We start from the raw sequence: 9,643 nt of genomic DNA, 5'->3' as shown, positions 1-9,643 counted from the left end.
GATAACAATAAGTATTTATCTATATATATGTATATATGTATGTATGTATGTATGTGTGTGTGTATGTATGTATGTATGTATATATCTTCCATTGTATTTCAAACCTCATATTTAAATAGAAAATATTAGGACTGCTGATGCACTTTATACTTTATAGTAGCATCTCTCATTGTCATATAATGCTTCTCTTTAGAGATTTTATTTTTCTTTTCAGCTACGTGGAATAAAATTGAATTTAAAATTTATTTTAATTTTAACTCATCGTCAATTCTTCTTCGATACGTAACCCTAGCTAACGGATTTCTTTCCCAAATTACAAGTGGAACAATTGGATAATAAGATTAAGAAAGTACAAATTAGCCATAAATTACACTTAAGAAAATATGTGTGTTTCAATCTGAAGCTTAAAACCCCAATCATACAAGGTCCACAAGTAGAAGGAGTTACATGAAATTAATACACAAAAATGACGGTGATCTGAACCAATCATCTTCATATGACGTCACGATATCTCCAAAGTAACAAAGGTTTGACGCAAGTATGTGAATAGGAGGGCAGGAAACGGCGTCGTCGTCGTGGTTGCTGCGCTTATGAATTCACGAGACTTTGAGGACGTCTTATTCTTCTTATATTTTCCGGCAGAGAAATGGTAGTCTGACACGTAAAGCAGTGACAATGAATTGTGGGGCCGTCGGTGTGACGTGTCAGCCTCAGGAGGGAACCAGTTGTGATATAGTCGGCGTCGCCTGATTGCTTTACGACCAAGTCCGCATACTGCCAAAATACAACTTTTTGACGTCCGAGTTCTACAATTGCCCCTGGTGTTGTCGGTGAATCACTTTCTTAGGCCCCTCTTCTGAGCAAAGTCAAAACGCAGTCGACCAAATTGACCTCTGAGTTGATGTTCAATCTAGACTTTTACATTACGAAAATAATCATTTAATTCCGCAGGGTTCTAATGAAATCCTTCTTATGATTCATGTCACTCGTCAATCCTTCTATTCATTCTTTGGTTAATGTATACAAACGTTATACTCTTTTATTTACGTAACGCGTGAGTGACTGTCAACCGTTGATGCATGTGACTTTCATACGACAATTCAAATACATTAATCTGTCTACGAGCTTATGTTCGGTAACATAACACTATACTCCGTGATTTAGTCATGTTTACAACAATGTTGGCCTAAGTATTAAGTTTTAAGAGAATCCTTGTGAAATTATTTCATGCACTAAATTTATCTAAACTACAAAGATGAAATATTCAAATTTGTGTGCAAAGAAAAAAACACATTACTCTACTTAATTTAACTAAACCACATTTTGCAATAAAGATATTATTTAAAAGATTTAGAATGAAAAGAAAGAACAAAATTTGAAAACTCAATCAATTGTGATCACAAATTTCAAACCCTACAATCGAATGAGTTGAAAGATAATTATCACTATATGCATGTTAGGTTTTCCCCACATGTGTAACACATCTTCATTTGGTTAATAACACACAAAAACAAAAGGTAAACTTTTTGGTGTTGGAGGGGGAACCTAAAAATGATAGTTAAAAATGTGAAAGAGGAAGACAGAAAGATCTCCTTAGAGCATTTTGAATAATGTAGGTAATTGAGTAGGTAAATTTATTTTGATGAGCCACTTGGGTAAAAATTAGCTCCAATCTTATAAACAATTGAGTTTGCAAAATTTGCTTACGCTCTCAAAATAGTCAATGTTGCCTACATGTGATGAGTAGGCAAACCGGACTTCACATTTCTTTTATGTAAAATATTGTATGCAGAGGAAAATAACTAATTTTGCCTATTTGATTTACTTAGTTCATTGGAATGACAAACTTTATTATAAGGTAATTAAGAAGGTAACATGACACGTTAGTCTTTATATTACAATTTGTTATGTTTTTCTTGCCTATATCAACATGAATGATTGAGAAATCGAATAAGTAGAAGTACTATTTGGGATTTGACTAGTGAGGATTAGTTAGATTTTGGTTCACATGCAAATAGATAAGCTTTTTTTTTTTTTTTTTTTTTTTTTTTTTCTTTTCTTCCTTTTCAACTTTGGGGCCATTGAAGAAGATGGGAGAAGATGGGAGCTGGTGTCGTTTCACGAGCTTTTACCTTCAAAAGGACAACCCTCCGTTACCTTTTCAATAATTCCTTTACGTTTTTAATGCTACCATATTGGGTCCCTTTATGAGGTGACGATGGTGTGGTGTATCCATACCCTCTCTTTTACCGTTTTATGTTCCACATATTTATCTTATTTCGATCGTTGGATCGAATAAATTTAAAAGAATTAAATGATAAAAATTAATATGAAATGTGTCAAAAGTTAATATATATATATATATATATGTATGTATGTATATGTGAACAACACAACCCGTAATGATATACCTACCTTTTCTTATTATTCCAAAATGTCCATATGAAATTTTGAAGAATTGGTCTAAGAAATCATTCAGTCAGTCGTTGATTGTTATTTGTCATGGGCTTTGCCTCCCTTTGGAACAGAAAAATCTCTCTCTCGGTAATGTTATTGGAAGAAGATGACTCATTAGGCTTTGGTTTGTGGCAGTAATATTACATGCTTATACAAGTTGCCTTTTATCAATTTGTTGACTCTAGCAATCACAAAACTTAAGTGGCGCGCATGCCAATTAACTATAAATTAACTATGTCATCTTTGTAAATGCGGACATACCAACTCTCAACTGAGCTCGTTCGAGCGAGTAGAATAGATGTGGTAATGGTTATGTTAAGTGTGCTGGTGACTTCTGCACTTAAGCGACTACAGTCGAGGAAAGAACACGTATCAACCTTATTAGATTTTGGCACCTAAAGACAAGGTTGCCTAATTCACTGCAAATTTCAAGATCTCCTGCACCAGGTTTGGCTGACTTGACTAAATTTGTGAGAATATAGGTGCGACAAATCGGTATCAGGGTATAAGAGCAAAGGTACACAAAGGAGATGAGTGTCCGTCCTCATGGCGAACATGACTCAGCCGTTTGAATGCCGAACTACAAAATGCATATGAGATTAACCAGTTATAGAACACTTCACTTTGCTGGGAAGTCAATGAAGTGACATCTTTGGGCGAAAAAATTAAGAATTATTCACCTGCCGAGATTTGGATAGATAATCAACCAACCTAGAAACATTGTTGTTTACTTGTCCAAACTAAAGGTGCTCATATGATGCTTGATTCTATGGCTCAAGTGTTGTTTACTTATCCAAACTGAAGGTGTCATTGGTTCAACACAATGTTGTTTACTTATCCAAACTGAAGCTATGTTGACAGGAGAGTTAGGATAATTAATGTTTTTCTTAGGGTGTGAGAAGGGTTTTGCGTAAAGCATTTGAGCTGTATGTTAAGTTAAATGGGCTTTCCATGTTGCAAAACCTCTTCTATTTATAGGTGGGACCTCATAGTAAACATGTATGTGGAGGTAGAGTCCTGATAGGATTGTTTGTGCATCGGCGTTTACCTAAATATTCTCTCTTTACCTCTTTATCTAGTCTTAACATCTTTGATTCAAATCAGGATTCTAAATCCAGTCCCTTTATGTAATTAATTCATCTTTATCTGATCAGGATGAATTCTGATTCTTAAAATAATTCGCACCTAGCCAAAGCCTATTCTGATCTATGGCAATTTTTTACTGAGGACTGGACCGAGCCACGCTTAAACTTAAACTTTTCACAGTCCTAATCCTATAAGAACTCGGTCGAATCACTCTTCTGTTGGTTTGAAAGTCCACTAGCCTGCAGAATTATTACTGTCGAGGATTATGACTTTTTAACTTGGGTTAGGCCATTCTCGGCCCACACTGTTATTTCAGGCCCAAACACAATCACTATTTTTTAATACTTTTCTTTCTTGAATTTACAATCAATTTTTAATTCTTAATTTACAACAATTGATTTATAAAAGGGGAACTTAGAATGTTTCTAACTAATTGTCACTAGATCAAACGACGTCACCAATTTTTTTTTTTTTTGTCTCAATTTTAAGGAAAAATTACGTCGTTAGGTAATTATCACCCGTTTATGCATATAAAACTTGTTGTGACTCTTATATGAGGGAATTTTGATAACCACATATACTTTGAAAGTGAAATTCATTGATAAGGAAACCCATTGTTCTTTGTACTTCTAGTCATTAAGTCAATTAATAGACATATGACCAACTTTGTTTCCCTTTTATTTGCTATGGGTAGACATGGAGATAAGAAAATGAGTTATCATCTTCCATGTTGTAGTTCCCAACTCCTAAGGGCTACACATTCAAAAAGTTTGTTTGTACAAATTTGTGAAACAAAGGTATAGTCATATGCATAAATCAATTCAATTTGCAATGACACATATAGATTCCCATTAGGGTTGATTGAGAATACAGTAAATTGAAAAGGTATATGGAAATGTTAGGTTTACTTACAAGACAACCCAATCTCTGAGTGGATTTTGCAAATTTTCAGCTGCACCACAAGATTTGAATTTTAACGATAAGGAAAAGAGCTTGAAAACTTTAAGTTTTAATGATAAGGACAAAATAAAGGGTAAAGTGAATAGTATCAGGATTGACTTTTTAGTGTAAAAATGTGGTTTTTCGTTAAAATGAACAGTACCAGGAGTTTTTCGTTAAAGTTCCGTAAAATCTATACCTACCTTCCAACATTTATTTTTTACCCCCTTTGCTTCTTCTATCAACTCAGAAATTACCCCTCAAATTCTGTAAACCTCAATTTATGTAACAACTTTTAAGGATCAACAAAATCTGAACCTAATTTGTTGATTAAGACATTGAAAGTATCAATGTTGGCAATTAAAATAAAAAGGTCCAACCATTATTCAAGTTCACAATTTTATGGTACTTTACTTTCTTATTATTTCATGCCCTAGTGATCATACTATATATAGGTTTTTTTAGTTAAAATGGTCCATGAGATTTGCATAACTTACTTTGGTTCCTGAGATTTGATATCAATAAAAGTGATTTCTAAGTTTGTCCACCATCAATTATTTTGGTCATTCCATGATAATTTTGTTAAATAAGAATCAAAATGACAAAATACCTCAATTTGATAAACAAAGGGGCTAAAATGATTTGATAAAAATTGAGAGTATCTTTGCCATTTAATCCTTATTTACTGAAGATTTTTTTATGGAAAGACTAAAATGATTAATGATGGACAAATTCATGGACCACTTCTATCGATTTAAATCTCAGAAACCAAAGCTAGAAGTTATGTCAATCTCAAAGACCAAAGTTAGAAGTTATGCCAATCTCAAAGTCTATTTTAGCTGAAAAGCCTACTATATATATAATACTATTGAATATTAACTGACATTCTCTAGAAATTGTGTAATAATTCTATCTAAGTGGGTTTTTTGGGTGCTATTGAGAAGCTCTTTGCAAACATACCTTTTCGAAATTAGGATAAGTATAATTTTCTTAGAGCACGAAACCTTCATGTCAGAGAATGTAGTTAGGAATCCACATCAGGTTAGATTAAACTAATCATGTGAGAAGGAAAAAGCAAAGATTGAAGACGACTGATTGAGCTTATCATGTAAAAAACGTAATGAAGTAGACTTTACTCCTTATACCCATATTGTCTAATATCTGATAAAAAATAGATAACTAGGATGATGTTCGGATATTCTTGATGAGAGATTCTAAAGTTGTTGTTAACGTGTGTACTAATAACACCAATAATTCAATACATGTAAACTTTACTATAAATTTTACATACATCAACAATTAATAACTATATTAACATAGACATTTGTAAAACTAATATATATATATATATATATATATATATATATATTTGTTCTGTTTCAAACCTAGCTATTAGCTAAGCAGGGCACACATGCACGAGAGAGACTTCTCCACATGCACAACTTGTTCGAAGTGAAAGGATCAATTCCAAACCCTAATTATTGCTTAGTATTAGAACCTTAGGAGTTGGATCAAACTTCCCTACTTGACATTATCCTACTATTAATCCAAAACGTCAAATGTTATCACGAGGTGTAAGTAAGTCATTCATCAATCTTCACATACACATTCATTTGAAGTGATGATCGAGTGGATCAAGCTCCAAACTCTTATAGTTAACGTTAGAAAGCTTAGAAAATGAATCAAACTTCCTCACATATAAAACGTTGTATCAATGGTTTAAAATTGTTACAATAATAATATTTTAAAGTGTAGTAAGTCTTTCCTTGTATGCACAACTCGTTTGAAGGGAATGGGATCAAACTCCAAACCCTAGTAATCGCTTAAGGTAAGAATCTTTACCTGGTTAGCCGATCCAGCTGTGAATATTGACAGATATGATTAAGCTTTATATGAAAAGGTATGATCATCAATCAGCAATATATTTAGCACTGATGATGGAAAGGCGAAATCTTTGTGCAGTTGGATTGGGATTGGGAGTGGGATTGGGAGGGAGAAGACAGAAGACGCGTGGCAGAAAAAAGTTATTGAAGGTGTGGACTTTAACAGAAGAGCTGACTGTCTGAACTGTGTATAATAATAAATCGATAAAGTAGCTTTTGAAGAGCAAGAGGGGACCAAACCGAGTCAGTGAGTGAGTGAGTGTGGAACCACCGACGGTATCAAACAACTAACTCACTTTCCCCACAACGTTGCATTTGCAGATACAGTTCAATTACACCTTTTGGGAGTTCTAGATCCTGCTTGCAATTACAATATCACCCTTTATCCCTTCTCCTTTGCCATAATTTTTGCACTTGTGTGTTTGATAGCCTTTCGTTTGTCTTTTCAATTTTCAATTTTCATTCCTTCCTAAGCAAATTCAATACAAATAAAACTCAATGATCATGGGTTATGACTCACCATTGCGAGAATTATACTAAAACGATGTGAATCAAGTTATCACAATTCTTCACGAGTAAGCTAATAACCTCATATTTCGTATTAACAACTTTTTAATATATGAATAGGTGTCTAGACAAATTTTGTGCTGACTCTGGTCAACAAGTAAATTTTAAAATTTTTAACGGTTTTTGAATCCCAAAAGCTTAATATGTTAAGGTCCAAGCCAACTGTATTTTAAGCTAAACATGCTCAAAAGAGAAATTTGGGAATGCACACGAAAGTGAAAACAATGAAATAAGGAAGGGAACTCTTATTTTTTAACCGAGCAAATGAACTAAACCACTAGAGAAAGGTTATGAGGAGAAACTATGCCGGGTTCAAAAGCCATTTTTGGCCTCATGTACTCACTACTATCAAGCTTTTTAAAGCTTTTGAGTGACGAGATCAACTTAACACTTTCCTGCATATTTGTAGTCTCATTTTTTGCATACATGACATTGATACAATGTTAGACCATTGCTAAAAGAATTTAAATTGTTAATTAATGAGCTAATAATGTATATCAAATCGACAATAATTAGTATTCAATACATAATTTTGTGATTGTATAGGGAAATGAAAGTAAGAAAATATACAAAGAAGCTCTTCTTCTTCAACTCAACAAATATTCAACTATCACTCCATCCTTATTATTAAAAAATATTATTCTTCATCTCTCAACAAATGAATTAAACCAAAAGTAAAGAAAGAACAAAAATTTCTTAACAGAAATTTGGCTCACTTTCCACGCAAAAGGGCAATATAGTCATATTCAATAAATGGGTTGAGAGTAAAATTGGACAGAGAAACTATTAGGAGGCTTTCTCAAAGTGCTTCCTAAATTCTTTATCATCTCATAATTTAACATTAATTTGTAAGTTAACATTATACAATATTATGTAAAAAACATGAGATTACAAAGGGTCTACGAAAGTCTATTTTTGAGTCTCCTTTTCATTTCTGTGGATGAAATTTCCTGTTAAAAATCCCATCCATACATTACACACTGCAGCTATAAATAGCAACACCATTCATCCTTTCAGCATAGTAAAGTCACGAGTCTTGCCCCAAACTCCACCAACAAAACAAATCTCACTCCTCCTCCTCTCTCACAGACCCAAAGGCTTCTCCCTTTGAGCTCTCATCTTTGATACTTGCTGATCCATATATTTTTCTCCGATCATTTTCCTTGTTCTCCATCTCAAAAATTTCGTTTTTTGTTCTGAATTTTTAGGAAAGGGACTTATTTGCAGTGCCCTGTTTCCTGCACATTGATAATATTTCAGAACACTCTGTTTCAATTTTGTTTATTATCCCAGAAAATCATGGACATAATGCATGAAAACAACCTTGCTTTTGGGTTCACAGACGCCATTGACATCCGATCTTCTCTCTCAAATCTCATACTAACAAGCTCCACAAACACCCTGGACTCGATTTTCTCCCACTGCCCGCAAACACTCGCCGCCACCGTGACAACCACCACCAGCGGCAGTTCTGTATCTGAGCCGCTGGGCTCATCAGTTTACCTCCGCCAGAGAGACCTCCTCCAGAAGTTCTGCGACGAAAGCCGAGCAAACGTAAACACCACGGCCTCGCGCTCTTTTGCGACGAACCCATTTCAGAGTTCGGCTTGTTCTTCGACTACTTACATGGCTCCATGCAAGAAGAAGCTCTACAGGGGAGTACGGCAGAGGCATTGGGGCAAATGGGTCGCCGAGATCAGACTCCCTCAGAACAGAATGAGAGTCTGGCTCGGTACCTACGACACCGCGGAAGCCGCCGCCTACGCTTACGACCGGGCGGCCTACAAGCTCCGCGGAGAGTACGCGAAGTTGAATTTCCCCAATCTCAAGGACCCGAACAATTTGGGTTTTGGCGACGGCTCTAGACTGAACGCTGTGAAAAACACCGTGGATGCGAAAATCCAAGCTATTTGCCAGAAGGTGAAGAGAGAAAGAGCAAAGAAGAATGTGAAGAAGAGCAGCTCTTCAGTTGGTGGTGATGGGAGTTTCCCCGAGAACGGGAAGGTTGTGAAGATGGTATCCTCGCTGTCGCCTTTGGTCGATGGCGAAGGTTTTGGTCACGAAATGGTGTCATTAACGCCCACGCCCACCGTGTCTGAGGACGGGGTTTGGAGGAGTGAGAACTCGCCGCCTTCTGTTTCAACAGAGTTTCAAATGGGGATGGCGGAGTTGGGAATGGGAGAGAAGTCGGAATTTGAGGGGTGTTCACTTGCCAAAATGCCTTCATTTGATCCAGAGTTGATTTGGGAAGTTCTTGCTATTTAGAAAGAGGATTTTGATTTGGGAAATCTGGATTTTATATTAATCTTCCCTTAATTTTATCAACGGATTTTTGTCACAACCCGTCTCTTATGTTTTATCAAGTCATCAGTTTGGTCCCTTATGTTTAAAACTCATCAGTTCATCCTCTATCAATAAATTCACTCATCAATGTGGTGTCATTAGTTTTCATTAAATACTCTGCTAGTTTGCTTACATGGCACATGTATGGCCCCCTTCCAACCAGTCTTATGGTGGCATGTAAATCAAATTAAAAAACAGTGAAAATTTATCTTAAAAAAAAAGAGTAAAACTTTAATACATTTGATAGTATCTACGTTAAGGAACCATTTGACCCTTTTATAGGTGTATAAGCAGTAGTACTTATATGTCTTGTTTTTGTGTGGCTTTAGTATTTAGAGTTTTTAAGGGTAAATTGGTAGTTTACTACA

General features: G+C 35.1%; 1 protein-coding gene across 1 annotated transcript; it reads left to right on the top strand.

Annotated features, from left to right (window-relative positions):
• The first annotated feature begins 7,987 nt into the window (after positions 1-7,987).
• LOC137713989 (ethylene-responsive transcription factor ERF061-like) lies at positions 7,988-9,418 on the top strand. The gene has a single exon (XM_068453351.1). The coding sequence runs from the start codon at positions 8,232-8,234 to the stop codon at positions 9,195-9,197; it is 966 nt and encodes a 321-aa protein (XP_068309452.1). The 5' UTR covers positions 7,988-8,231; the 3' UTR covers positions 9,198-9,418.
• Positions 9,419-9,643: the final 225 nt, after the last annotated feature.

This window comes from Pyrus communis, chromosome 13, assembly GCF_963583255.1.
Source record: "Pyrus communis chromosome 13, drPyrComm1.1, whole genome shotgun sequence".
In the NCBI taxonomy this organism is placed as follows: Eukaryota; Viridiplantae; Streptophyta; class Magnoliopsida; order Rosales; family Rosaceae; genus Pyrus; species Pyrus communis.
Note: the sequence above shows the minus strand (reverse complement) of the source record. Positions and strands in the feature narration are given on the sequence as shown.